This window comes from Ipomoea nil, unplaced genomic scaffold (assembly GCF_001879475.1).
Source record: "Ipomoea nil cultivar Tokyo-kokei standard unplaced genomic scaffold, Asagao_1.1 scaffold3016, whole genome shotgun sequence".
Classification (NCBI taxonomy): Eukaryota; Viridiplantae; Streptophyta; class Magnoliopsida; order Solanales; family Convolvulaceae; genus Ipomoea; species Ipomoea nil.
The window spans coordinates 2,526,216-2,538,512 of NW_017619444.1; the positions used below are offsets into that span (position 1 = coordinate 2,526,216).

Here is a 12,297-nt window from a genome sequence, read left to right on the forward strand (position 1 = left end):
GAATAAGATTAGTGTAATTATTGTTCATGGTTCCCCAAATTAATTTTGTCATCTAAAAATAAAATACATTATTTCTATTTTAATTAACTCCAGGTAATACTAGATATATACTAGTTTAAGTGTGTCATGTTTTAAATTATTAAGTAGTCCAAAGAATCCAAATTGTTTTAAATTACAACATTGTCCTCATCATGAATGTTATTAACCCAAAAAGCTTAAGCAATGTATGTTCAATCCCCACTGCACTGTAACAGCTTCAGCAGAAAAAGGGTCTGCTATGGATCCCAACACAGAAAAAATGATGCTCAGATCACTTTTTCTCAGGCAAATATTTTACAAGATGAAGATTAATCAATACAAGGACTATCAAGGTGGGAAAGTTAAGGATTTTACCTTAACATCAAAGGCTAGGAAGTTGGGTTTGGTCTTGGTGTAATCACCAACTGATCACTGTTACCCTTTTCGTCATCGGTTCAAGCCATGGAAACATCTGCTGAAACCAGACATGCTTCAGAGCTTGCGCTTTGGGTTCACAGCTGGAAATTATGGAATTTCCGACCACCTAAAAGTGATCTTAAATCAAGTCGAAAACAAAAAGTGGTCGGAAATAGCAACAAAAGTTTTTCTGGATATCAAAAGTGGTCGGAACAAGACTTTCGACTTGATTTAAGATCACTTTCAGGTGATCGGAAATTCCATAATTTCCAGTAGTGGTTCAAGCCATAGCATCTTGCAGGTAAGAGGTCTGCGTGCTCCATAATTTGACTGAAGAGGAAACGTCGGCCAACCTTCTAAGGTCTCTCGCGGGTAAAAAGCTCCTGCCTTTTAGCGTCGAGGGATCTAAGATTGTCACGAATGGCTTGAACTTTGGAAGACAGATGCTCGCTGTGGCTTTCAACATCTTTCATAATACCAAGCAGGTGTTCCCTGTAGGCTGCACTGAGCCGTTTCTTGACTCGAAGTTCTGCTGTTAGTTCCTGAATTTTCTTGTCTTTCTCGTCCTGCAAAGATCACAAAGAGAACAAATTACGGAAGTGAAAAGAATAAGGCAATTGGATATATCAAATAAACATTTGACTATACATACAAAGGAACATGATTTTATTTTTTTTTTGGTGACAAGGGAAACCCGCAGCCACTACCCGAAGGTGTGCACCGGGTAAACCCCGCCTTGTGACCCTAGCTGGCAAAGGACCTCAAGAAGGTAAACCAGCTTAGGTTGCCCATAGCTAACCGGCTCAAACCAAGAGGGCTGGGATTCGAACTCGTGACCTTGTGGTTACAAGTTTGTATCCTTAGCAATTTTGGCTGGGGGTAGAACATGATTGGAAACCTGCATGAGAGACCTAGGCAATATTGGAAAATTTAAGGTCGTAGAAACAAAATCATAAGTTTGTCGTAAAACAAAGGAAGCTTACGAAAGTTGAATGTCTCTTGGGGAGTGACACCATCAGGGGATGATTATGGTCCTTCACAAACTTTCTTACCACCCATGTCCCGGGTTTTTCTCTCTTCATTAGGATCATTGCTGCACAGCTTTTGCGTCGTCTATCTCGCTTTACAGTTGCAGCGTTTCCTATCTTCTGAGTATCAGGAATCCCTCTACACCCGAGTCCTCGTGATATAGTCGAACCATCACGCTCAGACTTACGGGATGACAACACACGGGTTATAAACCCCGCCCTCCCAGCATACTCTACATAAAATGCTCTTGCTGCTGCTTCAGAGTCAAATGTCATCCCTTCATTTGGTTCTCGAATTCTATCGGTTTCAGATGGACTAACTTCCCCTCCTGCAGAGAATTCCGCTCTTTCAATGCTACCATCCACAGCAATTTGCACATCCACTGCAAAATTATATGTAATGAAAACATTCAATTCATTAGACTTTTGCACAAACAGATAGAGAAAAGAAGAATTCGCAACAAATGGTATACTATGGTGTAAGAACATGACATGGATTTGGAGCAATATATAAGGGAAATTTATGAGTGAAAATCACCAAATAAAGGATCCAAAGATCGTTAAATGTTCAACATGTTAGCTTTTGCATGAAAATATATAATTTAAACACTATTTCCATCTGTAGTTATTGAAACCGAGTCCCCATTTTAAAAAAAATTATTGCTATTAGAATTAAATGAACAAACATATTCTCAGAAGAATGATAGATTACCATACATCCGGTGTAAACCTATACAAAGCAGCATAAATCAATAGTAAGCCGGATGTTTCAGCACAATAATCATGTCCGGTTTTGCAACCAGAGACTAGAATAGCTTCTCCATATTTCAAGCTACTGCTATTCAGTATATAACAGTATTGTAAAATCGGTCTAGGCGGCTGCCTAGGCCGAGGCAATTTCAGCCTAGGCGCCTAGGCGGTTTTTAGTCCGCCAGACGACTAACTGGCCGACTAGGTGCCCTAGGCGCCGAGTTGGGCACCTAACTCGGCCGAGTTGAGCACTCTAACTTGGTTGAGTTGGTGCCCAACTCGGGCGTGTGGTTTTTTTTGCATACTCGGCTACTCCTCTTCTATATCTTTGCCAAGTACTCAACTAACCATCTAACATATGCATTTGACTAATTTGGAGGATTATAACAGTCTAACAACTCCCAGCCCCGAGTGGAAAAGGTAGAGACAATATACTCGGATTATCAGCCGCCTAGGCACTAGGCACCCTCGGGCGCCCGACTAGCGCCTAGGGCCTTCTACAACATTGGTATATAATCATAAAAACCATTGACTACTGTGAAAACCAAGCACATTTACAAGGAGATCAGTAATTCACAAGTAAGTTTTCTTAATTAATTCATAAATTTAAGTTCATTGAGAAAAAAAACAAGGCTTTTCAATTTTAGTGATTAAAGCAAGCTTCTTGAAAATCCATACTTCCATAGTGCACTCTATCTGGTAAAAAGTTAATTTCCCACTGATTTTCATCCTCTTATTATTGATATACTTTCAAACTTCTATTTTTCTAGGAGGGTAACAGAATTAATTCAATCTTTTAAGTAAAACTCCAACTTTTGCACACATTGAATTTTAGAAATAAAAATTCCAATTACTTAATAATAATTCCCAAATATTTCCCTTTCAAAGAGTTCTAAAATCCCCAAAGATGAAAAAAAAATTAAAAAATAAAAACCAGTAACTTCAAAAGTGCAGTCTTTTATATTTATATTGCAATCTATTTACCAATTAAACAAAACCCAAATTGCAGAAACACCCAAACGTCAACAAAAACGTCGAATTATTGAATGGCATAACAGAAGAAAACGGTAGACATACGAAAGTTTAGAGTACTTGGGATAAGATAGCAAAAAAGTTCTGCATCTTTATCTATATATACACACACACTGAGTATACGTATACCGCAAATAGATGTTTTAGAGAGAGGAAGCGAGAGAAGTACTTACTAACGGGAGCGTTCATTGCCGCAATTCTTGTGGTTATTGCCGAATAGTTCAAGTGAACAAAGGAGAAGAAGAAGAAGCAGCGTGTCCGGTTGGTTTGATTTTTTATTTTTTTTGGGTCTAAATGTTTATTTAATGATAATTATGTCTAAAATTTGTTAAGATTGACAATTTAATACTGTGTACCAAACTTACGAGTTTGTTATATTTGATTTTTTTTTTTTTTAACTAGTTGATCTCAGTTTTGTCAAATTAATTTTAAGTTCATAAAATTCGTCCCTAAAATCACTGCAGAGATAAATCACGAATCACATATTCAACACCGGTCAGACCATAGTAATTAATTCTAAATGTAATAAAAAATAATATTTTAGTTATCTTACGAATAATGCAATTACTAAGGTAATGGTTTTAGCCTTTAGGGACAGAGGAATCAGCCTCAAGGCATTGGCTAGCGTATACTTATTGTCCACACAGCGGTAATTTCGGTTTTTTTTTTTTTTACCTGATCCACTGCAACTTACATTTTTATAACTCATAATTATATTATTTTAAAATATAGGGAAAATTGCATATTTGGTCCCTGAATTATACCCAAGTTCCGATTCAGTCCCTGAATTATTACCGTATTCATTTTTAGTCCCTCAGTTATGAACAAAATGGCGCATTTGGTCCCCGACCGTTAAAATTGACGGAAAAATTATAAAATATTTAAAATTTGAGGGGTAAAGTAGGAAATTCACATTTTATTCTCCTTTTTATATCAAAATCACTTTCACAACATTATTTTTCATTTCTTAGCCTCTTATTTCAAGATTGTTCAATTCTAAAAGTATTTCAATAACTTTAGTATGACTTGTTATGAACCTGACTCTCGTATAACAAACTTATGACTTAGCAAAAATAAAAAACACTTGATCGGTGTCTTCAGACGTGTGAAACAGACTATCCTATCAATTTTCAATTTTTTTTTACTAAGCAACAAAGGTTATCAAATCAGAACTTTTGAGATACCAAATGATGTCAAATTTCTCAATTTGCTTTTATGAGAAATTCACCAACGGAATAACTTGAGATATTTAGTATGTAAATTTTATTTCATATGCAGTAGTTTCGTCAATAATCATTTTTAGAAGTTACAAAAATTTTTAGAATTTTCATAACTGAGTCTTAGGTTCCTCATTCATTACTCTGATTTTTAAGAAGACAGGGGAGGTGATGGATATATATATATATATATATATATATATATATATATATATATATATATATATATATATATATATATATATATAAAATATAATTTTCATATATTGTCAACATATACGATTCTTAATTAAGTTACTCTAAAGCTTACGAAAGAATTTTATGTACTAAAAATCTGAAATTACTCTCTGGGTGAATTTGTCATAAAAATAACCTGAGAAATTTGATATCTTCATGTATTTCAAAAGTTATGGTTTGATTACCATTATGTTTAGTAAGGGAAATCAGAAACTTTTAGGATGGTGTGTTTTACATGCTTGATGACAATGATCAAGTGTTCTCTTGTTTTTACTGAATCACATGTTCCTTATACGAGACTCAAGTTACTAACAAGTCATACGAAGATTATTGAATTGCTTTTGGAATTGAAGAATCTTTCAAAAGAATGCTAGGAAGTTGAAAATAATGTTGCAAAAGTGATTTCAATATAAGAAAGAAAATAAAATGTGAATTTACTACTTTACCTTAAAATTTTAAATATTTTTTAAAATTTTCCGTTAGTTTTAACGGTCAGGGACCAAATGCGCCACTTCGCTCATAACTCAGGGACTAAAAACGGATACGGTCATAACTCAGGGACTGAGTCGTTACTACCATTATAACTCAGGGACCAAAATCGCAATTTTCCCTAAAATATAATATACTCCCTCCGTCCCGAATTGGATGTCTCATTTACTTTTTGCACGCTTTTTAATGAATTAAAGTAAATGTTATGCACTTTCCAATTATGCCCCTCACTTTTTCACTTTTGGAAATAAAAACAATAAAGAAAGCAAAAGCTAGAAGGGTAATTTGAAAAAAAGTGGAATGATAGTGATGTTCAATTTTGGAAAGTGGACAACATTTTGGGACAAACTAAAAAGGAAAGTAAGACACATAAAATGGGACAGAGGGAGTACATTATTTTAACTCATAAAGTATATTATCTTACTCCATAAGTTTTATTATTCTAACACATAATATACATTATTTTAACACATAAAATACATTATTCTAACACATAATGTACATTATTCTAACACATAAAATTCAATGACCTCGTTTTGAACCGTATACAATTTGGGCCTGATAGCGGGTGCACGAAGTCCAGTGAAGTCATAAAACTTGAGTTATTATTTAAAAATAAATAAAGGAATAGAGGAATCAGATAGTTGGCAGTTTGACAGAGCTGAAACAATGGACATTTCACAAAAACAAAACAGAATAATTTGGTGATTTCATTATAAACTTGTTAAGTAGTGTAACAAATAGTATGACAGAAAGCATGGAAGAAGATTACAGAAGCCATAGCCAAAGATGAAGAAGACACACACAACACACACTGGACATTTAATAAGCAAGATAAACAGTGATGTGCAGCACAGTTTGCACTCCATCAGTCTCCTGCTGGTTGGGTGCAGCCGGAATCGTCTTCACCGTCGCGAATCCCTTGGCATTCACGTACTTTCCGGTACCTCCCATGATAGCAAGGTGAGATTCCGAGACACGAATCCGGTGAACCCCGAAAAAGGTAAGGCTATCGGAGTAGCTACCACTGTGAAACATGACAGTGAATGCCATGGTCTGGCTGGTTCCGTCTTCCGAGCTTGCGATGTAAAAGCCCTGAGCTTTTCCCACCAGGCCGGAGTTTAGCTCGTGCCCCTCGGTCAGTTCATCGTCGAAAACTGTCATGGTGCCGAACATGAGTTTCTGGAAGGTGATTCCGGAGCCCAGTTGAGCCATGTTCAAGGCCGGGAATCCAAAACCTCCTCCTATTATGTTGTTGTTGTTGTTCCCATTGTTCTGAATGGCGTTGCCTGTGATTCCGCTGAGGCCAGTAAGGAACGGGATGTTGTTGTTGCTGATGATTCCGCTGTTGGCGTTATTGACATCAACACCGTTGTTCACTGCGAGGACAGCACCGTTGGGTTTTGCAAAGGCGACCTGCCCACTCACAGCAGGATTGGTCACAATCCCGGTAACAGCTATAGCAGAGGGGTTCGATCCACCAAGAATATCGTGCATAAAGAAGGAAAATGTATGATCATCAGGACCTTCACCACCAGCGGCTGCAGCTGCAGCTGCACCAGCACCAGCGGGAGACGCTCCGCTGGCTGTAACCCCAGAAACCGGGGTGGCAACCGAGGCAGGGGTTTCAGGTTCAACACCTGGGGAAACGGGTTCCTCTTCTAGAACTCGACCTGACACAGCAGCAGCAGTTAACATTAGGGACATAACAAGTGAAACAATAACATTCTTGAGTAGATTTTTGGTCGACATCTTCAATGGAGGAGCGTTTAAGGTTTTCCTGATGCTTCAGTAAATTTTTTGCAACAATGTAGTTGATGAACACTAGCACCTCGACAGATGCATATATATACCTGCAAGTTCGATGCAAAATCATTCAGAAGTTGGAATAAGGCATTAGTGGAGTTGATGAGATGAATTAGGTATATACATCTCCACTGTCTCAAGTGTATTTGTTGGAGGACATGCAAAAATCATTTCATATTAAAGTAGTAATTGGGGATTAGGTAAGGAATATAAATTTAATCATAAAGGGAGTACAAAAAGTAGGGAATAAAAGCCAGTTGACCAGTTGTGCTTCCATCTTCATCACTAACTCAAAGACATTTACCAATGCTACAATATTCAAAGACAAACCTGGGATTGGTAACATTCCAAAGACAAATGGCAACAGGAAATTACCCATGCCACTATATTTATTTTACTACAATGTCATAAAAGAATGTAACAACATGACAACATATTACATATATAGGTCATGTTTGGTAACATAGTTAGCTTATCAGTCAATTTTGACTTGTTTGACAATTATTAGTGGTTTGACTTAGTTAAACAGCCAATATGAGAGTTTGATTATTTAACTTTTTGTAACAGTTTATTGCTCCAAAACATTAAAATTCAAAAAACTGTTCAAAACAGCTTTTTCGATTAGCTTTTTGAGAAAGCCATTTTGCATGTAATCAGCTAATAACTAACAGCTAACTTACCAAACATCTTTCTACAATCAGCTAATGCTATCAACTAGTCAAACCCACTAACCCAATCAGTTATAGCTTATCAGCTAATAACTATTTACCAAACACCCCCATAGTGCACATATCTCCACTTTATTGGCCTATATTGCAGATGAGTTTTACACTTTTACCTGGACCACATTGCAGTCAGTAATATTAAAGCCTTTATGGGTTGTGGCAATCCTTCCTAGAAAAGTTTTCCAGGTCAATTCTGATAAGTTTAAGGAGTTGTCCTCTTGTCAATAAAAATCCCCAGTAGGTCATATCCCAAAAAACATATCCAAAATGAAGCATCACAATTTGCCTTCTTCACTTATCAACGCCATATTTGAAGGCTTTTAAAACTCTTTCCAGCTGCTCCCTAATGAATTCCATTGTTGTTCCACACTCATCATGGATGCCTGGCATTAAAACCATCCAGGCAATGTTGTACATCACCATGACAACAAATGAACAGAAACCAAATGAGGTGTTTTGGTCACCATCAACAAGAACAAAATCAAGACCTCAAACTTTGAAAATGTGGGCTGGTAAGATGCTCAAGCAATCATTCAGCTCCCAAAGCCAAGACTCACAACCTAGGCCAACCAATAAGTAAATCGGCTCACTTGTTGTGAGCCTGATAAAGTTATGTTATTCTACAATTCCATTAGTTAGAAGACACAATTTCAGTTATATGATTATTGAATGCTTTGTCACAAGTGCAGGAATCCTTGACTATGGCTTCCCATGACTCAAAATCAAACATCTTCTTCCTCTTCGCCATTTCCTCTAAAATAAAGTATGCATCATCAACCTTCCCGCAGTCAAATAAGCCCATTACTAGAGAACGAAGTGTTTCAGTGCGTGGGAAATGGCCACTCATCAACATTGCATTGAAAACCTTCAAACCTTCTTCGAATTCTCCGGCCTTACAGAACCCATCAACCACCATTCTGTATGTAGTGGCATTTGGTTTGCAACCCGCAATTTGCATTTCAACCAAAACTCTGTAAGCCTCAGCAGCTCTATCTTCTCTGCAAAAATAACTAATCAGCATATTATAGATTGCAGCATCAGGCTTGATATGCCTTTTCTTCATCTCAACGAGCAAACTTTTCGCCTCTTCGATTTTGCCTCTCTTCCCAAGATCACTCACCAAAACGCCATAGTTAACAACCTTTGGTTTACACCCCCGGTATTCCATATCAAACATTAACTTCTTGGCGTCCTTGTACCTCCCCAAAAAACACAACCCTTCCATCAGCAAAGCATAGGTGACCTCATTCGGCTTTGTCCCTTTCCTAACCATATCCTCAAACAAACTCTTCCCCTTTTCAAACTCACCCCTTTTGCACAAAAACCCGATCTGGGAATTGTACGTCACGACAGTGGGCTCAACCTCTCTCTCGAGCATTTCATCAAACACTTGGCGTGCCCTTTCATGTTCGCCCTTCTCCAGATACATTTTAATCATGATATTAAAAGAAACCGAGTTGGGACGAAACCCCAGCTTCCAAGAACCCTTGAACATGTCATAAGCTTCGCAATGCCTGCCATTCTCCACCAACACATTGAGAAGCGTATTGAAGGACTGTATTGAGCGGACACAGTTGAAAGACTCCTTCATCTCGCGGAAAAGATGAATCGCCTTCTCCACCAACCCACATTTTCCGTAGTGCTCAATCAACCCAATGAAAAGGGTCTCTCTGCAGTGGACATTGTAGGTCTTAAGGCAAGCAAGAAGGGTATCGACGGCTTCGAAGTTCCGAGACTTGGCGAGTTTGTAGATGAGGGAAGAGTAGGAAGGGTAGTAATGGTTGAAGCCCATTTTCCGGTAATCATGGAAGAGGGAGAGGAGATGTTGTGGGTCATGGGTTTGTTTTAGATCATCGATGAATGGTATTGGGTTGCGCTGAAGGAGCCTGCTCGGCCTTGGCGGCGGCTCTGAGGCAGGTCGCCTAGGAGGAGTCCGGCGAGTGTGGTATGATTTGGATGTGGAATTGATGATCGCGAATCTACACTTGAGTAGTTTTGATCGTAGTTTGATCATGGAATCCAGTAGAAACATTCGCGCCACCCTGCTGATAGTATAGTTGGAGAAGAGTCGCAGTAGCAGGATTCGAGGGAATTAAGGAAACTTATGAGACGATTTTTAATAGAGTTAATAACCAAAATGATTCCTTACTATAGGGTGTTCAATCGATTAACTAATTGGTTAACTGAACCGTTTTAATCCAAGTTTTTTTTTTTTCTTTAACTGTTAATCGAATCAAAGTTTGCTCTATCGAATTCACCAAATCAAAATTTTTTCGGTTAACCGAACTTTTTAACGCTAAAATTTAGAATTCTACAAATAACACCTAAAATAATAAATTCAATTAAAATAAAATACATATCATAATAAATTCATAACAAAATATAAAAAACATGCATTATAAACTCCAAACATCCATAACTTCAAATTAGTATATATATATATATATATATATATATATATATATATATATATATATATATATATATATATATATATATATATATATAGTTCCGTTCAGGTGTGAATTTAGGATTAAGTGTGAACTTGTGCACCGCTACCAGCCGTTCATTCTGTTATGATCTACGCATACAAACGGGGGTGCACGGTCCAATATGTGCATCCGGCGTATTGGATCGTTACCCCGTGAAGTTAGGGGGTGCGTGTGTTCTAGTGTTCTAGTTCTCCCTCGACTCTACCATTCAGACTTTTACTCAACCCCTTACTGGAGTCCGATCGAGCCTCTCAGCCCCACAGTAATCCTACCATACAATCGTTCGTAGCAGCATGAACTGGTGCTAGTGGTCGTCGCTCGATGCGTGGAAGAGCCGGCCATCAGTTGCCTCCTTTGACCTCTCCGTCGGCTAGTTCCCGGACATTCAAACAGCTGGGGCGTCGCCGGACCACTATCCAGCATTCGATCGGCGATCACCGCGGGGGGTTCGACTGGGCGGCACCGGGTGTAGCATCCAGGGTGTCGGCACGGAGGAGGCTGGCTCAGCGTTGCAGGCAGAAAGGTGAGTTCTCTATATTTTTATCGGGGTGTGCGGTGGCTTGGGTCTGTGTGGGCTGGGGTAATAAGGGTGTTTGGTTGTACAAGAATTTGAATTTTTGGCATCAAAACATTGGGTATGGCGGTGGTGGGGGTAATTACTGGTTGGGGCGGGGGGCATCAAATATAGTGTGCATTTTGCTCCAATCTTTGAGAATTGATTACTGAAACTCAGTTGCTGTAAATTTCAATTCTTTGATGCGATTCAATCGTAACATCCGGTTGAAAAATTTGTCCTACAGTGATATATATAATGTTGCATTTTAATTAGCTGGATTGGGATATGTGGGTTTACACATGCTGAATTGCTATATAATCATTCATCAGATTCTTTGATCAGAAGCAGCGATCAGTGGGTAAATGTGTCTTGAACCACGGGGATATATATGGTGATGCATTTTAATAAGCTAGATTGGATTGTATGCTTTTATCCATGCTTAAGGGCTATGTAATCATTCATAACATTCTTTGATCAGAAGCAACAAGCTTTTAGCTGTCTGGTGCTAGGCTGTCTGCATTTTTGTCTCTTAAACTGTTATTTAAATTTACAATAGACTTGTGCATAATCATTCATCAGATTCTTTGATTAGGAGCAGCAATCAGTAGGTAAATGTGTCTTACAGTGATATATATGATGTTGCATTTTAATAAGCTAGATTGGATTATTAGCTTTTTTCCATGGTTTAGTGCTATGCAATCATTCCTATCATCCTTTGACCAGAAGCATCAAGCTTTTAGCTCTCTGGTGCTAGGCTGTCTGCATTTTTGTCTCTTAAACTGTTTTTTAAATTTACAATAGCCTTGTGCAGTGCGTAAGGCTATGCACTCATTTGGATTCCTTGCGTTTAAAAGTTTGGATATAAATTAGCTAGAATTTTTCCAGTACTGCATGTGTGTTTAACAGTTTGGATGTTATCTCTTGTGGTGCTCATGGGTTCTCATTTATTTGCATAGGATCTGATTACCGTCACCCGGTTCTGCTAAGTGATGGTGAAAGTGGGGAAGGTGATGTTTTCCACACTCCGCCATTACAGCACCCATACAAATAGTATTGCAGCACGCGTTGCGGGCTTTGAAAGTAAAAGATTGGCACAGATGCATCAGTGATCAGGACGGGGGGCAGCTTGGAATAAATTTTGCTAGTAATTAGGCCTCCAATATGGAGTTTTTGTTTTTTTTGTGTGGTTACAGTAGATATGTTAGTTTGGCTGAAATTATCGTAGTTATTTGATGCACCGAGCATAGTGCACTGCTCTTGGCCTGATTTATTGGGAGCTACTGTGTTTATGAGGTCCAATTATAGCTTCCATACCTAACACTATCTAATTTTTTCCATTACCAGTACTGTATGCTTCTGCCATGGTAGGTATTAATAACTATGCCATGCACAATCAAACCCAAATCACTTAATCCTGATATACATGATTAGACGAAAGAACATTAACAAACATACAACGGGTGATATAACTATAGACGAATGAGCAAAACAAAACCCACCGGTAATCCATGAACAACGAAATGACAAATC

At 38.1% G+C, this 12,297-nt stretch overlaps 3 protein-coding genes across 3 annotated transcripts; all 3 read right to left on the reverse strand.

Moving 5' to 3' along the window:
- Positions 1-716: 716 nt before the first annotated feature.
- Positions 717-3,525, reverse strand: LOC109163240 (protein FAR1-RELATED SEQUENCE 5-like). Its single transcript, XM_019312001.1, has 3 exons — positions 3,419-3,525; positions 1,419-1,846; positions 717-1,001 (listed from the first exon to the last, which is right to left on the reverse strand). Exons 1-3 carry the CDS (start codon positions 3,432-3,434, stop codon positions 792-794), a joined length of 654 nt encoding a protein of 217 aa, XP_019167546.1. The 5' UTR covers positions 3,435-3,525; the 3' UTR covers positions 717-791.
- A 2,346-nt stretch (positions 3,526-5,871) lies between these two features.
- On the reverse strand, positions 5,872-7,919 carry LOC109163226 (dirigent protein 25-like). Its single transcript, XM_019311990.1, has 2 exons — positions 7,833-7,919; positions 5,872-7,041 (listed from the first exon to the last, which is right to left on the reverse strand). Exon 2 carries the CDS (start codon positions 6,938-6,940, stop codon positions 6,011-6,013), a length of 930 nt encoding a protein of 309 aa, XP_019167535.1. The 5' UTR covers positions 6,941-7,041; positions 7,833-7,919; the 3' UTR covers positions 5,872-6,010.
- A 411-nt stretch (positions 7,920-8,330) lies between these two features.
- Positions 8,331-9,812, reverse strand: LOC109163225 (pentatricopeptide repeat-containing protein At1g07740, mitochondrial). Its single transcript, XM_019311989.1, has one exon. The coding sequence runs from the start codon at positions 9,749-9,751 to the stop codon at positions 8,351-8,353; it is 1,401 nt and encodes a 466-aa protein (XP_019167534.1). The 5' UTR covers positions 9,752-9,812; the 3' UTR covers positions 8,331-8,350.
- Between the last annotated feature and the right edge of the window lie 2,485 nt (positions 9,813-12,297).

Bases quoted from the DNA above. Each gene is read 5' to 3' on its own strand.
- LOC109163240 (XM_019312001.1), bottom strand. The intron at 1,002-1,418 runs GTAAGCTTCCTT...TGATCTTTGCAG, and splicing joins CCAAGAGACATTCAACTTTC to GACGAGAAAGACAAGAAAAT.
- LOC109163226 (XM_019311990.1), bottom strand. From the start codon at position 6,940: ATGTCGACCAAAAATCTACTCAAGAATGTTATTGTTTCACTTGTTATG.
- LOC109163225 (XM_019311989.1), bottom strand. From the start codon at position 9,751: ATGTTTCTACTGGATTCCATGATCAAACTACGATCAAAACTACTCAAG.